Here is a 23,344-nt window from a genome sequence, read left to right on the forward strand (position 1 = left end):
GCACTACAGGGAATGCGTGAGCTGCTGCTTAGTCTGAGGGTCAGAAGCTCCTCAAGTGTACTTTCACTGGCTCTGGCTGCCAGGCCTGACTGTCCTCAGGTGGTGGAAATGTGACCCCACAGAAAGGCAGCGATATGCAAGTCCTTTCCTCTGATTGTACTACAGCATCAGCAGACAGTTCTGCTGGCTCTTTGAGGTTGCTTTGTTCAGGATACGCTCAGTTATACTGCGGCTGTGAGTAATGCAGAGGCTATTCTACTTTTCTTTTATATGCCCTGGGTCACGTAACTGATAAGCGTGCTTATGTTCACATTGTGTCCTTCTGCTTCTCTCTTACGTGTTCTAATGCGTATTTCGTTAAAAATAGTTACAGTGCTACCACTGCTGTCCTCAGTGAAGGATGAGATACTCATCTGGGTTGTTATTGCAGATTGTGCAGGTGCAGGCTGTGGTTACTGCCTCATGGACATTTTGAAACAGCCTTGGAAAGATCAACCACAACTTTCAAGGCAAGAGACTTCTGTTTTAAAACAAAAGCTTATAATCAGTTGAGTAGGAAGGCTGCTTAATAGAGTTTCACTGGACTGTACCAACTACAGTTAAACCCTTAACATGATCTTATGATACATATTTTCTGGACTATCCCCATATCTGGTGGATGTCTGACCTGTTCCACAGTGAGATAAGTAACCCCCAAACACTTCCCTTGGAGGAGTAATCCTTGTTGCAGCGCCTGATTTACAGAGGTCTTGTTGAAATCATAGAGAATTCAATCTCTTTGGCAAGGGACTCATCTGACAGAGTTATGTATGTTCAATTTCATAACTTACAGTTCACCTCTGAACCTTGCACTGCTGTGATTCTATGGACTTCTTTTTATTCACTGCACACGTGTTCACATGTTTTTCATATGGATTTAGACTTTAGCATTCTTCTTTTTTTTTTTTAATGTACCTTGAATATGGGAATAAGATTGACTAGGTTATAGACATCATATGGTGTTGGGATGCAGAACTAGATAATAGTTGTAAATGCAGTTAAAGGTTAATTAATTAAGATAATTTAATCAGATGTAAAACCAGAAAAAATCTAATCCTTTGACTCTCATCTAGGTGTTCCTGCACTGACAGAGGGATTGGACTAGATGATCTTTTGAGGTCCCTTCCAATTCCTAATGTTCTGTGATTCTGTGTGACTCTGAAATTATGGGGTTTTTTAACCTTTTTTTATAAAGGAAAAAAAAAAAGTGCCTTTATACTTGTTTAAAAGCCTCATAAGGCATTTAAGGAAGGAAACAAAGGAATGGGAACTCTGTGCTTTAAGTACTAGATCTTATTTTGCTGGACAGTTTTTTACTGAGGGCTGGGAATTACCAGGATTAATGACCACATGTGGGTCAAGATGTGGAACCAACTGAAGGAAGATCTATTTATTTATTCATTTGTTTATTTATTTAGGCTTCCTATTTTTTTCATATATACTCTCTCCACAAAGGTTTAGTGCAACACAGTTTAGTACTTCTTCTATGAATTTGAGTGTGGTATCATCAGAGAGGGCATTAATCTCACAGGAGTAGCTGGTCAAATTTTGTGATTTTTTGCTTAAACTAAGTTTGGTTGAACATCTGTACTCTAAGACTGAGGAGAGGTGCAGGATCACCTGTACAGGCCTTGTCTGATCTTGTCCATGCTGTCTTGAAAATAAGTGAGGAGAACCCTTATAAGGACCAATTCTATTAATGACATTTTCAAATGTCTCTTGTTGGAGGAAGTTTATACCCTTCAATCCTGTAGATCAAAATGAGAAAACTCACTGGTGCCAGCTGGAAAATCTCAAGAGATAAAGAACCCCCCAGCCCTCACTCAGAGGGATCTGACTTCCACAGCAATAGAAAGGAGGACTTCTAGACTCAACTTTAGAGTGAGTAAATTTGTAGCAAGTAAATTCAGAATAACACAACATGCCCACATGCTTTAGTAATATCAAATGCGTGCAAACAATTGTTATTTGAAAAAAGAATGAAAATAAAGATATATACCAGAAGAAAGGCAGGTAATTAAAATTAAGAGTGAAAAATACCAGTAAGTAAATAAGTAAATCTGTCTCTCTAGGGCAGAATCTTAGAACAGTTGGGGTTGGAAGGGACCTCCAAAGATCATCTAGTCAAACCCCCCTGCAATGAGCAGGGACACCTTCAGCTAGATCAAGGTTGCTTAGAGCCCTGTCCAGCCTGGCCTGGAATGTCTCCAGGGATGGGGCATCTACCACCTCTCTGGGCAACCTGGGCCAGTGTTTCACCATCCTCATTGTTAAAAATTTCTTCCTCATGTCTGACCAGAATCTCTCCTCTTTTAATTTAAAACCATTACCCCTTGTCCTATGTCAACAGGCCCTGCTAAGAAGTCTGTCCCAATCTTTCTTAAAGGCTCCTTTTAAGTACTGAAAGGCTGCAATAAGATCTCCGTGGAGCCTTCTCCAGGCTAAACAACCCCAACTCTCTCAGCCTGTGTTCATAGGAGAGATATTCAATCCCTCTGATCATTTTTGTGGCCTCCTCTGGACCCTCTTCAACAGGTCCATGTCTTTCCTGTACTGAGGACTCCAGAGCTGGACACAGTACTCACACAGTGGGGTCTCACCAGAGTGGACTAGAGGGGCAGAATCACCTACCTCAACCTACTCGCTATACTCTTTTTGATGCAGCCCAACATATGACTGACCTTCTGGTTTGCAAGTGTACAGTCTTGCCTAACTTCAAAGACCATGTTCTTCTTTTGTTCGACCTATGTTCATGAAGGAGGTTCCTATCTAAAGATGTCTGAACTGTCTCTGTGACCTTATGGGGGTGCTGAGTCCATTTTTTACTTTCTTAATAGCTTAATCTGCATAAGATAAGTAATTTATATTGTTTTATTATGATCTTATTGTACTAAGTAAAACCTATATCTGTTAGGTACTTGGCATTTTAGCTGTTTTTCCATGTCCAAAAAATACAAGACTCTTCCGTGTCTTCCATCTATGACATTTTCTGATTCTATGACTTCTCAGTCTAATGAAAGCTTAATGCACTTAAGCTGATTTTATTGGTTGGTTGTATACGCTAAAGTCCTGTTCAGGTTCTGGTCCTACTCCATATTTAATGGTTATTGCACACTACTTCCTGTGCTACTCTATCTGCTAAGTAATCATGATCGAATGATAAGTGTGCAGTAGTTTCTGGCACATCAGCAGAGAATTTTGAACTGCCTTGTTTTTCAAGTCCCTTCCCATCTCTGTAGTAACAAATCTCCATTTGGAGATGGAGTGCACTTGAGTTTTCATTTGTTCCTGTTCCAAGAGCCAGACCAAAGGTTTTCAAGCACAAATAAGATGTGATCATGGTCAGTGTAATCCCATTCTGTAGACTGTTTGAAGGTGCCAATAGCAGAGCTCCAAGTAGTGTTGAGGCTCTTTTGAGAGCAGGTGACAAGTTCTTGGATCTGCTTTGCCAAGGAATTGCTTGTGTGATCCAAGGGAACAATTATTTTTCTTTCCTCACATATTGAGTGCTTTTAAAGCTCTTTGTACAGGGAGGCCTTGACTGCTTCATGAAACTAAAATAGTTAAACTTTAATAGTTTTTCCATAAAACAAGTAAATTACAGCTGTTTTTCTGGAAGTGGTTAAGAACTCCCACTATCCAGTCCGTGGTATAATAGGTTGGCACTGGCTTGTGCCAAGTGCTACTGTCAGTGATGTTAATATTGTTCCCAAGAGGTCACGTAACAGAGTGCTGCCAACACAAACAACGGCGCTGCAGATTTTCAAACTGTTAAGACTGCACTGCAAGCTTCTTTAACGAGCACTTGTTCACTCAGCTCAGAGACTGCTCCTACTCTCTGGAAACCTCAGAAGCAAGAAAAGCAAAAGTCAACAGTTTTATTAATGATTTGTTGTTTTAAATGTCCTCTAGGCTTTTGAACTTAAGAGTGGGGCTACCCTGGCAGAGAGCTTGAGTGCTCCTAGCCCTTAGCTGATCTTTACCAGTAGGTCTTAAAGTGCTTTGCAGAGCAGAGTGGTCATGGTTGTTCCCATTGCACCGGAAGTGAAATGATTTGCTGAAGGTCGCTACATTAGGTTCAGGAATAAAAGTGAGGTACACTGAACTTTCTGGTGCTTTGTCCAGTAGGTCAGTTGATCTCTGCAAAATCAGAAAAATCAGTTTATCAGAAACAAAGAGTAAAGAATTTTCATGTCTTGTACCTGAAAGGAATAACTGTCACCTACCTTTTGTGTAGGCAGTGATAAGCTTGGAGCTCTCTGAGACCAGCGACTTCAAAGAACAGGGACATTAAAATGTGCCTTTGCACATTTGTAAAGCAATTAACAGAGTATTTGTATGCAGTTCATTAAAAAAAAGTTGCCAGAAATATAGGCATTTTTCAAATAGTAAACTAAACTGATGCAATTTACTGTGAGGTATTTTCATAAATCATAGTCAAAGCACTGAATTTTAACTTTGTCTTTTTGTACTTAAAATATTAAATATGCTGTAGTTATTGAAATCTATAAAATGTGTTCTTTATTTGCATATTGCTTCTGAATAAATTAAGATTTTAATGTATTTTCTTATTCCATAATATATATACTTTGCATTGACATTTTTTGCTATTTATTGTCAGCATCATTCAAAGCTGATGAATATTTGCTAATGTTTGAAGTTTTTTTCCTGCTGCAGGAATATTGGATATATTTTCACTTCTGCTGTTTGTTAGAATTCTTCAGTAGAGGTGAGCATTTTTGCAGCAGGGTCATGGGGGCAGTTCACAAGAAGGCTCCTAAGCTTGCACTGAGGGAAAATCAAGTCCCTAACGATGCTCATTTTGCCTGACACCAGAGAGGAAGCATTTGAACTTACACCTGCAAGATGGGTGGTAGGTAGTGACAGGTGAGATGAATCACTTGTTCAACTGATTGTCTGCTTTAAAATTTTTATTAATCTCTGACAAATGTAGGTTGCTGAAGGCCACGTTCTGGCACCAGTATTATCTGCAGTGATGCTGACAGCAGAGGTACATCAGCCCCTGAGCTGCTGAGACGTGGCACATTGGCTAAAGTGACGGGGAGAAGTTTTGGTGAAAGGCTAACATGAAAATATGTGAATTCAAGAGCCTTTTTCAAACACACGATGCTCCTAGAAAAGTGTTTCGGGTTGCTCTGCACCTGCACAGATTTTCCCATGCCTGATACAGCTGGTAGGAGAAGCAGAATTAAGTTGTGCCTGGGATTATTGGAGTAGGACAGAAGAACAGAATAATTTGGGTTTGAAATGACCTACCAGAGATTGTTTGATCCAGTCTCTGTTCCAAGCAGGGCTGAATTGAAAGCCAGAGCAGTTGTGCAGGGCCTGGTCTGGTCAAGTTACAAAAACTCCAGGAAGGAGATTACACAGCCTGGGCATTAGTTCTTGTGTTTGACACACAGAATTTCCTTTTAGTAGTGCAGGCTTGTGAGTCAGGCTGCCTGACTTGCAGAATGTCTTTGCCAAGTTGATGTGCCATCTTGCTTGCTTTTTTATTTGGAAACGTGTCATGAGAAGGTATTTGGCTGGCAGCACAAGAAATGTGCCACGAGAGGTACTTTGGAAAGCTGCATTTTCCTACTCCTGATCTTTCTTTTCACTGTTTTGTTGATGTCTTCATTTAGATCTATTTGAAAAAGAATGGTAACCTGCCACTGGGAACATCTTTCTATTTATAGTATGAAATATCTGGTTTGAATTCTTTTGAAAGCTCAAAATAATGTGATATGAAATTATAACTTGCATCATTAGAAATATTAATTGTTGCATAAAACTTTAATAATCCCCAAAAAAACACCCACCTGCTCTTGTGCACTGCTCTCCAGATCAAAACCAAACAAGATGCTGGTGGCCAGTAACATGATGGTAGATTACAAAGACAATCTACTGTATTTATTAGATGCTGAGTTTAAAAATAAATAAATGCAGCAATATTGGGAAGTTTTCATGGTGACAGTCTGTACAGTGTCTATTTTGTACTGAAAAAAAAGGGAGGATGAAATGTTGCTGACAGCCAGGAGGAGTGAAATGCACTGGGAAGCTTTTAACATAGAATTAGGAAAGGTATGGCTGAAATGGCAAACTAGAGCAATAAAGTTAGATTAATGAAGGAATAGGAATAGTCAGTTAAGTGTACTCTGCCTATTTAAATGTTTTATAAAGGATGATAAAAAGCAGTAAAATTCGGATTCTTTCTTATTTTCATATTTAATGAACTCTCACTGCAAACATTGTATCCGCATATGAGTTAAAAACATCTATAATATTTTTCTAACAAAGAGAAGAAAAAACCAGCTTAAGCTCTGCTTCTATATTGTTAACTATGGCTGTAGAACATGCAGTCTACAATTGATCTATGAAGTTAAATGAGGTGGAATTTCTGTTTTACTTAAACTGATGCACTTACATGAATATGAAGGTGGTAGGTGAACTTCCCCATTACTGATACATTTGCATTTTGTCTTGTCATTTTTGTGAGTGTAGTTAACTTTTTATGTTGACAGAGACACTGAGGGTTTATTAAATGTGTTTTATGCCATCATTCCTTGGATTATCTCAATTCAGCAAAAATGCATGCTTCCTCTGTGTCCCACTGCTCTGGCCTGTGCCCCTGTCACCCGCCTGGTGAATGATGGTGCTTGTACAGCTCCCCAGTGCCCTGGTGGAGGGAAATAATCAGGGTTAAAATGAATCATTATTTAACAAGCTGGTTCAAAGCTGTTGGTCCTTGAGGTTGGTTCAGGATGTGGCTTTACACCCACACATGACTCTACAAAGCAGAAGAGCGGTGGGGATGGGAAGGTGCAGCTATGGGTGGGGGAAAGACACAATCTGCTTTCAGCAGCCTCATTTTATGGTACTTTAATTTGGTTGTGGAAAGGCATCATTAGCAGGAGAGCGGTGGTCATATATTTTTAAGGAATGGAAAGTTTCTCTAACCTAGGCATCCTCTTTGCCAGTTCACCAGTCCTGCCTTTCTCTAAAACTGAGTTGGTTTCAGTGTCAGGATGCTACAGCACAGGGTACATACAGAGGATGTTTAGGCCTGTATTGGTGCCTTCCCAAAGCTGAATTTATCCATGGCTTTTCTCCAATGATAGGGCTGGGGAAGAGGGGGGAGAGCAACCAGCCAGTCCTGCCATATTTTCTTCTGTAATACTTTTTTCTATTCTTAACTCCTTTTGGGTAAAGGCAAGGGTATTTCAAATAAAATTTGCTCTTGTGCACTAAATTACGCTCCTTGCTAGGCTATGGAGACTTTAAAAGTGGCTAGTTTATGCCAGATTAACTAAAAAAAAAAAAAGGAATTTTGTTCCAAGTATAAGCCCATTCAGCCCTATTTAGTTTGGTAGGTAGTGGAAAATACTAAATGCCTTGCTTTCCTGACTGTCACCATCTCAAAAGAGTCTTTAAACCTAAAGAGCATCACCTGTCTTTATAAAGAGCTGCCATTTTCTTCACAGCTCCCTTTCTGTTTTGGGGCAGGTGTGAATGAACCATAAGCAGCGGGTTTCTGTTTTGTGAAATAACTTATTGAGATTCATTGCAAGTTCTTGTTATACAGAAAGCAGGTGAGAATACACTCTTCGGTTTCCTTTCACTAATGACCCATTTGGTGCCTCCAGAGAGCTTTACAGGCTCACCTGGGAATCCTACATTGTGAGCTCTGCTGAATACAGGTTTCTCTTTTTTACAGCTTTTGATCTTTTTATGCTACACCTAAGCATATGAAGTTTAAGATTATCAGGGGAATGTCTTTACTTTATAAATAAGATCCTTTATAAAGAGTTTAATATTTAATCTTAAATAAGTATTAATGGAGAGAACTGTTCCATTATAATACTTGTTCTTTGTTATCCATGAATTCTGACAGCAGGTTTCAAGAGGAACGGTGGGAGAAGGTTGTTTGTTGTGAATATTATTTGGCAGAAAGTCAGGCATATTGTACGGTTTCATATGAATGATATCTGCTGAAAGTCAGCTAGCTTCCCAACCAACTCTGCTTGCTGTGCCTTAGCAACCACGAGGAAAAATCTGCTGCCACATGGAAACGGATTGGGATTCATGACAGCACTCTCTCTATATCCAGCCACCCTTAAACAACGATAGCATTTCAGATGCTAAGCACAGCACCTATATCTTATTTCTGTTTTAAACCCCCATAATTTAGACAGTAGCAAGAGATGTGAAATGCAAAAATTTGAAGGTGGCAAAGTGATAAGTTAAATTGTTCAGTAATTTTCTTCCCCTGCCCCCACCGCTTGCCTGGCATGACTAAGCACGGGGAATAAATGAGCATTTAGTCCTGCAGAAATTGCTGCCGCCTTGTGTTGCAGGTTGAGGAGGGTGTGTCGGGCAGGTACAGCTCAGCTTTGTTCCAAGATTCATGTTCAGATCAGGGCTGGAGTGGAAATTCTCTAATTATTGTAGCTGGTTGCTTTTAGTAACTCCAGCAAACCTTTTTGAAGAAAAAAAAACCCAAACAGAGGCTTCCTTCAGTTGTAACAGTTGCAGTGGTTTCTCTTGCTGTTATGGCATTATCATTGTCATGGTTTGTAATGAGAGAAAGAAATCTGTCTAGGAAAAAAAATAATTACTTTTTGATTTGTGCAGGGAGTGGGAGAGAAACCTGAGGGAAATTAAGTAAATACCCTTGGTAGATTTTTAAAATTTTTCCTGAGCCACTGTATTGTTAGAATTGAATGATTAGTAAAGAAAGAAAAGCACAAACAGATTGGTTTTGAGAGTGAATTTGGATTCAGCTTTATTTGCAGTCGTTTTCCATACACTGTCTCACACGGTTGGAAGTTTCCAGCATGAATACTTGTGAAAGTGTTATTTTAGGCTTGGATGCTTAAATGCTTGTTGGAAATCTGTCTGAATATATAAAGTCCTTTGTGGTCACATTAGCCAATTTAGGATTCAGGTGTTGAGTAGTTGCAGAAATCCCCCTGTCAGGGAATAGAAATGATCTCATTACCAGGTAGTCTTTGCTACTCCACATGCATTTCAAAATGAGATGATTTTTTTTCCCATGTTATTTATATTTAGGGAATAAGCCCTAATAGAGCACAGCACTAGAAGCATTTGCTTAATTTTAAGCATACAGAGTAATCCAATTTGAAATGCCCAAGTGCTATACTGAATTTTTAGGGACATAGTGATAGTGCCCTGAAACTATGAACAATTGTTTTCTTTCATTTGTATGCAAAAATGTTCCTAGAACTGCCCAGCAGTGTGGTTTTGATCATGGGCATATTTGCAAATTAAGCTCTGATCAAACAGATACTAATGAGTGTGTTGTAAACAGAAAACAGGTGAATTTTGTACATTGCAAAGTCAATGTGGCATTATGCTCGATTTTTTGGTAACACACACAGTTAAAAACCTAGTTATTTGAAAAACTTGGAGTGGAAACTTAAATAATTTTCTGGGAGGAAGAACTCTGATTCTGCCTTTTCTCATTTCTTTTAATTTTAATTTTAAAAAGAACAATCTTGATTAATAAAAAAAAAATTCTTCCCTATCTTTGCCAAAGCTTTTTTTTTGTTTGTTTGTTTTGTTGTTAACTGCAGAGGAATATCAGAAGCTCTTAGAAGAAAGGCAAAACATTTGCATCCCATATTTGAAATTATTATTTTCCTACAATTTATAGAAATTAGGCCTCTTCTGTAGTGTTACAATGTGACTTCTAGTGTAGACAGGTTGCTGGCTTCTACCGCTGTACTAAATCCCAGCTGAGCAAAACACTTGAACTGGAGCTCGAAGCACTCTTGCTTTGTTTCTTTCTGAGCATTGATGGAGATTAAATTGCTAGCAGATGTGTGGATCACTGCTGATGCTACTGTGACTGCAGTGCTGGCAATGGCAGAAATACCAGCAGTTGTTGGAACAGCTTGGGCAGGAGGCAAAGAACAAGCAACTTGTAGGCAAGTCATCCTATGAAGCTGGTATGAGGCCAAAGGAAAATCACAGATCTAAAAATGTGGAGGATATTCGAATTTATATCCAAAAGGTATGACTGAAAACATGCTCCACAGTATCTTTAGCCCTTGATTAGAACATTAACCAGATTGTAGTAAACACATAGGGAGTTGCTATAGAGGAGCCAGTTCAATACTCTGCTGAGTAAAGAACTAACTTGGCATCTCATAGTAAGGTAAGCCTTGATCTTTCCAATGGAGACCAAGCTGCGCCTTCATTAGTACACTTTTTTGTTGTGTAGAATGTTGTGGTGGAATTTCTTTCCAGACCTTTCAAAAATCAGTTTGTGCTCATATAGTAAAATATTATCATCAATGTCTTTGCATGCTTAGCTTTAAATAATGGCAGAGATGCTCCACATGCTTCAAAATACGTGTCCTGTTGAGGCACTACTAATTTAAACCCAGATATAAATGTTGCTTAGTAGTATCAGACATTGAATTAGCTACTGCTTCTGAAAGTCTAGCTGGAGTATTTGATTCTTTGGCTAATGATTTCAGGAGCTGGTCATATGGATTGTAAAAAAGTATTTCCTTCTGGTTGTTTTAAATTACTTCCTGGTCACTTTATTCTAGTCCTCCAATTCTTTAAACACCATTGCCCTACACCTCATATTTCTAGCAGTTTTAAATAGCACAGTAAACTTCTTTATAATTTTTCCCAATTTCAGCTAAATTATCCATGGTGTATGCAGGCTTGGATCCTAGCAGTCCTATTCCAAAACCTTTTCCTGGGCCACCTATCCCAAATATCCTCTTCTGTCACATGCAAGTTGTGTCCCCAAGCAGGGATGCTATCCTTGTGCCATGTTCATACTTCACGCTGCTGATCACCCAACCCAAGGCACCAGCTCCCTGCCTCTTTCTTCCTGTATCCCTAGCAGGGAACCTGAAGCCACCTATGCACACTTACTCATGTGTAATGGGAGAGCCCTCCCAGAGGACATCGAGCACTCTGGATCTACTTCTTGTATGGTTTCCTGTCCCAGGACCATATGTGCTGCCACAGGAAGAGAAACAAAACTGGTGAAGGGTCTTGAGTACAGTTCTTATGAGAAGCAGCTGAGGGAACAGGGGCTGTTTAGCCTGGAGGAGGCTGAGGAGACCTTCTCACCCTCTACAACTATCCGAAAGGAGGTTGTAGCGAGGTGGGTGCCTGTCTCTTTTCCAAAGTAGCAAGTGATAGGGCAAGAGGAAGTGGCCTCAAGTTATGCCAGGGGAGGTTTAAATTGGATATTAGGGAAAACTTCTTCACTGAAAGGGTTGTCAGGCATTGGAACAGGCTGCCCAGGAAAGTGGTGGAGTCACCATCCCTGGAGGTATTTAAAAGCTGTCTTTATGTCATGCTTAGGGATGTGTTTTAGAGGTGGACTTGGCAGTGTTAGGTTTACGGTTGGACTCAGTTATCTTAAAGGTCTTTTCCAATGATTCTCTGATTCTATCCCCATCTTTTCTCTGACACATGGTTTGGCAAAGCTTCTCCTCAAGCTGGTGAAGCGGCATGGGGAGAAGCTGAGGTAGCAGTGCCTGAAAAGCAGTACTTGGCATGGGCTGCAACAGCTGTTCCAAGGTGATTTTCATGAGAGATGAGTTGTTTGCTTGATGACTAATGAATTTGCTTTAAAAGCACATTTTGGCTCATTCTTAGAGTTATTTGCAAATGTATTTTGAATTGAGGGGTGTGTGTCTCAAAATAATTTGGGAGGGGTATCTTTTATTTACCAAATACCTTCAGGGTGGAATGATGCTTCCCCCAAATGGCAGTCTAATAGTTGGAGTTTTCAAACAAAGCGTAGACCTCCCATCCACTCCTTTTTCCTCTGTCTGGAAGGTGACTGCCCAGTTTGTCCCTAACAGCCAAACTAGAGTCTGTTGAGCAGAGTTACGCTCAGTAACACAAGATGTAAGATTTTGTCCTAGCTAAATATTTATTGAGATGAGATTAAAAAAAAAAAGCAAGGATGTAAACTCCTAAAATTTGATATGAATTTCAGTCTAACTGCAGTGAACATTTCAACATTACACAGGCTGCAATAGCATCAACAGGAAAGATTATTTTTTTTTTCTAGTCCAGAATGCCACTTCCACTTTTATTTTCTTGAATGCCATTTGCATTTTCCTGTATTTGTAGAAATTTTGTGTGTGTAGATTCCTGCATGACATGCATGAATATACTCTCCTGGGCTCTCTGATGTTTCACGCTTGCTCCTAGCTGAAACAGGTTCATGTTGTCACCAACTGAAGCTGTTGTCCTGTCATCCCTTCTCCCATTTCAGGGCTGTGAATTCCTTCTCCCTCCCCTGCTGCAGAGCTAGCACTGTGTGATTTGAAAGGCAAACTAGAAGACCCTTCTTTTTTTTTTTTTCCCCCCACTCTACTAGATTTCAGCCTTAGTCATCTTTTGCAGATTCCTTAGAAGTAATTCATAGCTCCAGCCGTCATCCGACAGCCAGGCACGTGCCAAAGTGGGCAACATGAGTTCAGTTTTCCTGAAGCGGGAATTAAAGCCAGGTCTTCTGTTGTCTGGAGGAAAGGGGATGCTTCCATCACAGACGTTTTGTCTGTGGTCTTATGAACCTCCTCCTTCTTTTCCTATATGTGTGTGTGTGCGCTGTTGTGTGGGGTGGGTTAGCAAGTGCAGCCAAATAAAATGTTTTGTTTTGAGTTGAAAATGGAAATTTTACTGCTTGGTGCTTTTTTTTCACTTCATATGAAATAATTAGTGTTGATGTGCTGCCTAAGCAACACCAGTTGTCATGGTGGCTGAGGCCACAGTCCCTGGAGGGTGGGATATTTTGACCCAGTCCCTGCTCCATATCTGTTGTCATAAGCCAAAGTGCCAGAGTACCAGCTTCACCTAAAGCAACCCAGAAGGAATAACCACAGCCCAAGATGTTACTGGGAGGGCATTGCATCCAGGGCACCTGCAGCTGGCTTGATCCTGTTTTGTGGGGTCCCCCCGGTTGCTGAGCTGATTTGGCTCCCTGCTGCCTAACATGAGACCTCTGCTTCAGCCTCCCTCTGCCCTCCTTCTCCTCTTCCCTCCTCCCAACTGTCTTATCCAGTCTTTGCTTTCATGTTGCCTCTGGAGCTTTCTGAACCCTCTGAGAGCTGGTTTAACTTACTGAGACATTGTAACTTTACTTCCAGTCTTGCTTCACTGAGTTCGGTCTTATGCTGCCATGTGACTGCATCCTGCCCTGGCTGATGCTCAGCTGTCGTGAGTGCCAGAGACCTGGCCGGTGCCATGCCAGGGGCTGCAGTTTTCACCAGCCCCTCTCAATTAGTTTGCTGATGATAATGTCATTAGCCCCAGCCTGGGAATGGAGTGGGGAGAGGGAAAATCAATGTACAAGCTTCAACTGTGCTGCTGCAGGGAGTGAGGCTGGTTGAATGAAAGACTTGGATAAAAACCAAGTGAAGCATTGGTATGAAGGGCTGCCGCAGAACTGAGGTGTTAATGACGTGCTGGCTAGGAAGAGTAAGTGGGATCTGAGACAATGTTATACACTCTACAGCATGTTTGTTGGATATGGGTGAGGGGAACTAAGCTTTTATGTTATAGTATTTCCATATGGACCTACTGTTATGCGTGGAACTACACTAACATTTGTGATGCGCATGGAAGGGTAAACAGCATTATGTGCTTCTGCAATTTCTTGTTGCTTCCCTTCTCTTTCTAAAAATACAGTAACAAGAGTACAGGTGGGGGAAAAAGCAGGTGGCATAACTGAAATATCGGTTCTCTAATTCTTATGTGCTGTGGAGGATGATTTTTTTATGATTACAGTATACAAAGTGTGAATTGGATCCTTCTCAAAGTGAGGAATTAATTCTGTTGCCTGCATTGGCTCCCATTTTGCTGCCAGTGCACCTGCACATTTTTTGTTCCCCTTCCAGGCTTCTTTTAGGTAACGTTTATTTGTCTCTTGTGTGGCTTGTATTAAGATAGAAGTTGACAGTAAGCATCAGAGTAGACAATATCTTGTCTTTTAACACTGACACAATATGGAAGTATGATGGTGGGGTAACTTCACCCTTGTAGAGCCAGAACTCTATCTGCCTTCTAGAGTTCTGGCTAACTGATAATTTTATAACTTTAAATCCTCAGTCTTTATTGATCAACAGTAAGGTTTTGGCATTCACATTTCCCTGCCGTGAAGAGTTATATGTGGTTTTCCTCCCTATGTCCTCAAGTATGAACCCTCTCTGACTTCATTGAGTGATTGGTTATTCTCATGTTACATAAAAAAGAGCAGAGAAAGTCTGTCTTTCTCTGTACCATTTCATTATTTTTGTATAGTTGCATTATGTCTCCTGTAATCTCTCCTTTGTAAGGTAAATAATCACAGTATTTTCTGTCTCTTCTCATATTAAAATTTATCCAAATCCTTTATTATTCCTATTACTATTGTCTGAATCCCCTCTAACATTGGAGTGTCCATTTTTGGAGATGCTGTTACCAGTGCAGTATGTGGCATGGCAGAGATAATGCTGGTCTATATTAGAGCAGTGTTACCTCCCTGCTGGTCACCTTTTTCTTCCTCATTTATCCTTATACTTTTTCAAACTACAGTTAAGAATTTAATTTAGAAGAGTGGTCTTCCTTGAGAAGAGTTCTGTGACCCTGAGGTGTCTTTACTGAATTGATAAGCTTTGCTTTAAGAGGTATTAGAGCATGTGTAATTACATTTTCTCCCTCTAGTACATGCTGCTTTTAGTGTTGAGTTCATAACAATACTGTCTTTTCATCTAGCTTTTTTAAAGTTTATCTTGAAATTCTTCACAGTCATTTCTGGTCTTTCCTGACCAAAATAATTGTGTATTGTCTAGAGACTTTGCCTCCTCATTGCTCACATTTTCCAGATAGAGAATAAAAGTAGTAAACAGCACAGAACTGAGTTTACCAAAACTTTTCGAAAAAATAAAAAATTGGAGACTTCAGTTAGACTACTTAGATGACTTGATAAATTCTTTTTATTTAGATTTCAATAGCTAAAAAACCTAGATTGCTGATACTTTTCTTTTTTTTTCTTTCAAACACCAGAACAAAACTAAAGCTTTACCAAATTGTCTTACAGACCCTGTCTAGAAGAATTTCAAATCCCTATTTGGAAACTCCTTCAAACAAGGTACTTTTCAAGCTTCCTTTTTAATTCTGTTTCGTTGAACAACATGTTAGGAATCATTTTGCTTTGGTTCAACCTCTTAATGATAGCTTTGAAGACACTTATGAATGTGGCCTGCAGTTAAACCTAGCTAACAAGTTATCATTTGTGTGTGTTAGAAATTGTCTGCTTCTATTACTCAATTTGCAAACTGAATCATTGTGAATTACAATGTGCACATGCTTCCCAGCTGTTTAAATGATTGCCACCATTTGGATTAGTTTTGCAATATTTGAGAGCTATATTTTTGCATCTCATAAGACTTTATTGTCTCAGGACAATTTTATATTCCTTGAAAGATTCCCAAACATAGGAAACATAGGAAACAAACAAACAAAAAAGGTGAATCCACAGCGTTGTTTTTCTTTCAAGTTAGTTATTTGTATTATTGATGTGTTTTACTGGGACAGTGAGGAAACATCACAACAGGAGCCCGAGTTAAATTAATCAGTAGGGAGTTATAGAGATTCCAGATGGAAAAGTGGTTTTATGGAAGTTGTAGTTGGGTCCTTTTTTGACAGACACATCTGCAGGCTTGAAGTATAAGGTAGGAATCAGGGATGGGGGAAGTCAGAGGTGTGTCCATTCTGGAACACCACACCCTCCTGGCAAGGTGTGGATGAACTGACCTGGAGCTATCATAGCATACCTCCAAAGTTTCTGAACAAAAAGAAAAAAACTATGAAATGGTGTATGTATTAGGCTTGTGTTAAATAATTTAACTCGAATACAAATGGAAAAATGTTTAACTGTATTTGTGTGGTCTTGCAATGGTTAATATAGTCATCTTGCTTCACTAGAAAAACACTTATTTTCATTTGAACTCATCTGTTGTTCAAAGTTAAAGCTCACGGATTGTAAAATCTCTGCTTTTCTAAGGCAGCAAATGTAAAAATAGTCCAGCCCAAAAGGGTCTCTGTGACCCATGATACTAATGGGTATGACAGAAGTTGGGGTGCATTTCCTATGAGGCTTTGACTGCTTGCTCGTCGTTTAGCTGGGGAGAAGGCATTGCTCAGCAGGAGGGGACTGGGCAGTGCCAAGGCAATTTACTACAGCAGGAGGAAATCCCTGTTTGTCACAGTTTTCAATTTCTCTTTTCATTCAGATTTATGGAGAAAGTTCTTCCTGTGCTGGGAGAGCTCTCAGGAATATTTTTACTCTACAAGCATCTGACCTGATTAAAGACAGGGTGTACCTCACTGGCATTTGCAGGTAACCTGAGATCATTTTCTTTAATCAACTGGATGGGTTTTATTTGTATTTGTCTATGCCCTGGTTTGACAAGTGAATAAATTCTGAGAGTCAGATTTTGTGTGAATTACTAAGAACCAAAAATATTAAAAAAAACTTTAAAACCTCCTGTATTTTAATGTATTTTCTTATGTTACTTTGTCAGTTTTCAGAAAGAAGCAGTGGTTTGGTTGTATGTGCATTAATTTAATTTCTTATGATTTCATATACAATTGTGTTTGTCTGTTATGTTGTTGAAAAGAAAGTGTATTAAATTCAGCCCTGGTCTGGAGTTATAAAAGAGATTAATTGGATTCCTAAGATTTAGTTACACAGTGATTTTTGCATGTAATTTATGGAATATTTCTGTAATGAAATAATTTTCCATTTGTGTTGCATTACAGTATAAATGCTTCCTCCTATTTTCAATTATGCCATAGTATACAGGTCTCTATTATAGCACCATTCATTCATATCCATATTTAAGAAAAGCCACAACTGCTTTTTTTTTTGTTATGATTTAGAAAGAGAAGTTTACCAATAATGTGCAAGATTAAGTACATAATGAAAAAATCCTGAGGCTAAAAGCTGGATTTTATTTAACACTTCTACATCTTTGGATGACTCTCTGTATGCAGCACAAATTGATAAAATTATAACATATTGTAAAGTGTGTCACATGAATTAGGTATGTAAGGGAACTTACTCATCTAACATGAGTTCTCCTATTGTAACTAGGGGCATCCCCTGAGACTTGCCAGAATAATTTCCTCCCTTGAAGTGAATAGGATTACAAAAATCTGTAATTTAGACAAAAGGCTTGCCCTGCTGAACAAAAGGATTCACTTTTAATAGTTCTTTATAAAAGCTCTTTATGATAAAAGAACATTTTAACATTACTGTAGTGTAAGAAGTCATGTTTTGCTTATTTTCAGGAGGAGTTGTGTTGGATCAGAACTGGTAGACTGGCTTTTGGAGCAGTGCCCTTTTGTGAAGTGCAGGTCTACAGCGGTTGGAGTGTGGCAGCTCCTGCTGGATATGGGTATTATATTATCAGGTCAGTCTTGATAGTCCTTCTAGCATGAGGAAGGCTCTCAGTTTCTCCTGCGTAGGATAAGACTCACGTTTTGATGGGAGAGGAAGGCGGGAAAGAAAAACAATGCAGATTGATCCATTTTTCTTCACGGTTGTTTATTTTACCATCTCTTTGGTACGCTCACCTCTGTGACATTTCACTTCATAAATACCAAAGATGAATCTCTTGTTTTGGCTGTTTTTTTCCTTTTTGCTTTTGCAAATGTAATTGCCTATTGCCAAGCTGCACACAGCGTGTATGTCTTTTCCAGCCTATTTTTTTTTAATCCTCAAGCTCTTTTACGTTTTTTACAAAACCGCAGCTGTTTAGTCACTGCAGATCATGGCTTTGCCAGATGCCTTCTCTAGCAATTAGTGATTTCCACTTCCGCTCTCTGTTTTTCTTAGTTTTAGATTACAATGGAATGAGAGAGAAGATTCAGCTCCTTGAGACGGTTGTGATGCCAGGTTCTAACCAGCTGTCCCTACGTTCCCCACCAAATTTAGGGGTTAGGTCCAGTTTATGTAGTTGGTGACTATTACATTGATAACCAGCCTCTGGGAGTCTGATGGACTTTACATTGTAGCTGGGACTACTTAGGTAGCTCAGCTCACAAGATACCCAGCCTTGGGGTCGGTGCTAGACACTTAACTTTCCTCTTTGTGAAGAGGTGAGGTGTTATGGAAGATTGCTTATGTACACAGACAGTATACTTGAAGATTTTCTTCTGCTCCAGCTACACTGACAGCATGTCTGATCATGCAGCCTCATCAAAGGTTGAAAGACTCTCCAGCAGGAGCTTGTGCTTCCAGCTTTGGACCCTATCCTTCAATCCTCCAGTGCAATCCCAGTTATGCCAGGCAAGACAATGGCTTTTGTATGGGTGCATTATCTTACCCAGCTCTAATCTACAGGTCCAGTAGCCCTGAATTTGGGGAAGAAACTGCAATAATGATGAGCTACATCCCCATTATTGAACTTTGTTTACTAGCGAGAACAGATTAGAAGTCAATGGCAATTGATGCTTAGAAATCTGACAAGTGAAAGGTTTCTATCCCGTGATTCTGTACTGTTTCCAAAATTGCTTAAATACTCAGCAGTCCTAATGCTTGAATTTCAGCAGCCTGGAGATCTTAAAGTTGTGGTTTTGGGGTTGTCTGATTTGGATGCACTGAGTTAATATGAGAGGGCAGGACTGCTTCTATGCTGAGTTTGCAATCCTTTTGTCCTGGCTGGTGGTGCAAGTCAGCATTAAAGTCAAATGCAAAATAGAATGTGGGGTGGACATAGTCTTTAAACAGTAATAGTTTAAAGGATATCTGATGTTATTTTTTTCTAACAGTGGACAGACAAGTTTATTTTCAAGACACACATGCCTTCTACCAGTTCTCAGCAGATGAATGTACCTACCTTTTCTGTGAATTTGAGAAAGAGGAAGGATGGAAGAATGGAGTAAAACTCCTACTTCAACTACTGCCATTGTCACCTCCCAGGATTGACATGTGTAATCTGTAAGTGTGCATATACAGCTGTTTGCAACTTTTCCTGAGTATTTCATAAATTGCTGGCTTATAATGACTCTGTTTATCCCCAAATCGCTGTGTAAATGAGTCAGCTTTCTTTTCAGGGTTGAAAAGCTTTGTAGAGATGGGCTTTTCTTCTGAGAAAGTCAATGTGGGTAGAAAAGTTGCTATATTACCTGGGCAAGTGGCTTTTTTTTTTTTTTTTTTTTGGTCTGCTTTTACATTTGGAGGTTTTGGCACAAAATTGGCAGCTGTCATGCTGTGGAGCTGGTTAGCTAGCAGATCAGATGCCCTTGTCCTGCGTCAGGATCAGCTGTCAGATGGCTAGAGAGGAGGGGTGGAAATGTGATAGCTTCAGTCACCTGCTTTTAGTTTGCTACTTCATGTTCACCAGAGCTCTGTAGTCTCATATTTCTGTTCATTTTTCAGAATATGCCTTTTAAGAGTTTCACTTCCTATATGTTTCTTCTTCCACCTGACTATTGGATGTTATCATACCCCCTGTGCTGATACAACCACGGTCTAAATGTTACCTATTTAGAGCGGCTGGAAGGAAACTATAGTCATTTGTGCCACAGTGAGAGGCCAGATTATAGGTAAAAGCTGTCAGTGAGAAGTCTGGAGGCTTGTGACTCTTCATGCCTTGGCAAAACTGCAGTAGCTGGCCTGGACAGACAAGTTTGGTTAAATTCTTTCATTGTCGCTGGCATGATGAAGCCTCAAACCTGGTACTTATACTGTGGAGAACGATTACTCTAGCAGTAGTAGGATTTATTCTCTTTGATGTCAAAGAAAAAAACATTCTTCTGGAAGTGCTTTCCTTCTCTACATAATAGATTTTAAAAACTTGTCTCAAATAAATGCCCAATGGAAATATTTTTAAGGAGCACAAAGCCCAAAGTCCTTGTATGCTGTCTCAAGCTTAGCTTCTAAAATTCAGACATGTTTAGCTGATAGGAAAAAAAACCCCACAACTCAATAGTTTCTCTGCATGGCTTAGGGCAGAAACTTGATTCCCTGCCCTGTTGCTGACTGCCCTCACTAACCGGAAACTGGCAGTGCTGAAGTGGGGATTCTGTTGAAAATGCATTTATTTGGTCAGCTTGAGTGAGTGTAGCCAAGTGATGGGGACCCCAAATTGGCTAGAGCAGGGGACTGAATGTGATCCTCTAAGCAGATGACTCATATGGGAGAAAACCTTTGAATATTTCTGCAAGTAGAAATTCTTGTCTTCCAGCCTACTCTGGTGCTAAGCACTTTGGCTCTCCCTTAAATATCAGGGTGATTTCATCTGGATTTCAGTGGGAACTGGGGTTTTCCTCATTATCACTGCCAATCAGGCCACTTTTCATGGTTTATGAGTACTTGTACAAAGGCTTTGAATCAAAAAGACAGAACAGATAGGTCACATTGATGTGTTACATGAAGGATGTTGGATAGGAAAATGGATTGAAGATTTTTTAGGTTTGAGTTAAAAATGTCCTGCATGCTGACCTTGGCAAAGAGTACCACTATTTTACAGTCTGCTTTGCAGTTTTATCGTTTCAGTGCAACTGTCATTTCTAGTGGAGGATGATCCCTGTCACATAAATTGAACAATTATTCATTAATGTACATTTCCAACTCCTTCCTGCTCACATTATTCAAATTTTAGTTGAAGCTGGATTCCTTTTGGGAACACTGTCACTGAAGAATTATTTTCTGGAGGTTTTACCTGTCAGATTGTGAGGGTGCTTTTTAAAAAAATATATATAGAAGGGATTGAATTTCAAATAATGGTATATTCTCAAGGGAGTGTGATATTAAAGGGAAAGGAAACTTTTCCAGGTTCAAAATTCTCCATGTTCGATGCTGCTAAAGCACAGCCTGAAAGGGAATAGATGTGATGAGGTGTTTTTTTGAAGTTACCTGACCAGGTTAAATAAACCCATATACTATTTTTTATGGGAAAAAAAAAAGAGGGCAATTCTAAAACCCATTCCTTGCAGTTAATATTTGTCTTTTCACAAATATGTAAGCTGTTTTGCATACCATTAGAAGAATAGTCTTTCTTGTAATTTAACTTTTTTTGTGTTCATTTTTTTGATCTTAGTTTTTCTCATAGTCTGTTGTTGTGGTTTAACCTGGCAGGCAGCTAAACACCACACACCACAATTTGCTCACTCCCTTCTCCCTGCAGTGGTATCGGGGAGAAAATCAGAAAAAAAGGCAAATCTTGTGGGTTAAAATAAAGTTTAATAGGATAGAAAATGAAAATAAATAAAACAAGTGATGCACAATGCAATTGCTCACCACCTGGTGACTGATACCCAGCCAGTTCTGGAGCAGCAGTCACTGACCCTCAGCTACCTCCTCAAGTTTATAGACTGAGGATGACATCATGTGGTATGGAATATTCCTTTGGTCAGTCTGGGTCAGCTGTCCTGGCTGTGTCTGCTCCCAGCTCCTTGTGCACTGCCAACCTCCTTGCTGAAAAGTCCTTGACTTAGTATAAACATTCCTTAGCAACAACCAAAGCATCAGTGTATTATCAACATTATTCTGATACTGAATCCAAAACATAGCACTATACCAGCTACTAGGAAAACTCTATCCCAGCTGAAATCAGGACGTCTGCATTGATGACATTAATTCCATATGTACGTAGGGATAAATAAATTCTTACCTTATTAATTAGATTCCCTGTTTTTTATGAAATCAGAAGCAACTGCCTGCACCAGAAGGCAACACTGGACATCTCCTGGTGGTCCTGGGAGCCAGACAAGCTCTGTCTCCTCTGCAGCTGATGGGCAGCAGCCTCGTGCTTGCCTGGACTGCTGGGTGCATCAGTGGGTCTCTGTGGAGCACCATGGATATGCTCTCCCAGGAGTCTGTAGACCTGAGTAGCCAGTAGCAGCTCGGGATTTCCTTCAGCAGTTCTTCTGGAAACCCTGTTAAAAGAAATGTCACCTGGCCTCAACTTTCTGTAGAGATTTTTGATGGATTTGTATTTTTTCTTGAGTGTTATTAGCAGTATTACCAAATAATACTCCAGTAAGTTCTACAATGTAAATAGTGTTCTGAAGCCTGAGACATGCTTATCGTTCTCCCCTACTTACAGTGCTCCCTGTTGCCTTTTGACCTTGACAAATTCCCTACATTAAACACGACATTGGTGGGAATCTACCGTGGAAAACAAGATGGGACACAGCAAATTATTAGCAGCTCACACTAAACTGAAGGCTATGTGTATTCCACAGCTGAGCCACAGTAAATGTTGTCAGATGAGATGGGACTGATGTGGAGACCTCTGAGGGTCATTAAACACCCTGTGTTAATCACAGCTAATTCTACTTGAATAGAAAATAAGTGAATGTTGCAATAAACTGGAAACAAAAGATCTGTATTGAAAGCTGTGCCATGAACTTCCTTGCAACCTTGGGCAATCACTTAGGCTCTCGTCCAATGCCTCTCAAATTCTTTTCCAGTGACTGCAATAGCTTTGTATCAGGTGTTTGATCTTTGTGTGCTTCTATTTCCTTCTTTGTAAATGAGGGTGTTTGTAACAACACGTAATTCCCAGATGCACTGGTAAACTCAATGAACATTTCAAGAATGTGTTGAGTAGCTTAGACTATTGAAATGTATCCCATTCTTTTTAAAATTATTTGAAGACATGTTAATGTGGGAATTTTTTTTTGTTTATTTCATATTGCATGTTATTTCCAGAAGTGTTACACTACATTCTGTGTCTTCTACCCTGAAATAATTTACATTTTATTAATTTCAGAAAAGTAAACACTCTAGGGGTAATTTAGTTTTAATGCAAATAGCTGGGATAGGATGTTCATTTAGTTCCTGCCTTATGGATCTTCTGGAAAGATTTTGCTGAATGCAAAGAGCTCTGAGGTATCCAGGTATCTTTGATTGGCATTGTAGGTGGGTTGTAAAGCCAGTGCAGAGACGCATGTAGTAGTTCTACATTGGACAGTTGAAGTCCAGGCCCAGCACCATGGGCGTATCTGCATTGCTTCTTCCATCAGTGGGTTGGGAAGCACTGTAGTTACTTCTGTGTGATGTACAGTAATAATTTCACTGGACCTGAGCTGTCTGCATGCAGATCTAGGGCAGGCATCCCTGCATCAGGCTCTGCTTAACGCACTGCTTAACGTACTGCTGAGCCCACGGCCCACTGAGCTGTAGAAGTATTGGGCTTGTTTGCCTGGGTTTTGTAGCTCCTGTCTGGTACCAGCCCTACTAGATTTTAGCTGGCCCCTTTTGAAAAAAATAGGCTGATATCTGTCCTGATTTTGTTCCTCAGTA

At 39.8% G+C, this 23,344-nt stretch overlaps 1 protein-coding gene across 1 annotated transcript in view; it reads left to right on the plus strand.

The window, feature by feature from the left end:
* The window catches only part of RAPGEF5 (Rap guanine nucleotide exchange factor 5), a 158,878-nt gene that overhangs the window by 14,525 nt on the left and 121,009 nt on the right, over nucleotides 1-23,344 (plus strand). The window contains exons 2-5 of the mRNA XM_065832436.2: nucleotides 15,125-15,175; nucleotides 16,320-16,426; nucleotides 17,380-17,501; nucleotides 18,862-19,030. Coding sequence (XP_065688508.1) covers nucleotides 15,125-15,175; nucleotides 16,320-16,426; nucleotides 17,380-17,501; nucleotides 18,862-19,030 — 449 coding nt within the window. The remainder of the gene's footprint in view (nucleotides 1-15,124; nucleotides 15,176-16,319; nucleotides 16,427-17,379; nucleotides 17,502-18,861; nucleotides 19,031-23,344) is intronic.

This window comes from Patagioenas fasciata, chromosome 2 (genome assembly GCF_037038585.1).
Source record: "Patagioenas fasciata isolate bPatFas1 chromosome 2, bPatFas1.hap1, whole genome shotgun sequence".
In the NCBI taxonomy this organism is placed as follows: domain Eukaryota; kingdom Metazoa; phylum Chordata; class Aves; order Columbiformes; family Columbidae; genus Patagioenas; species Patagioenas fasciata.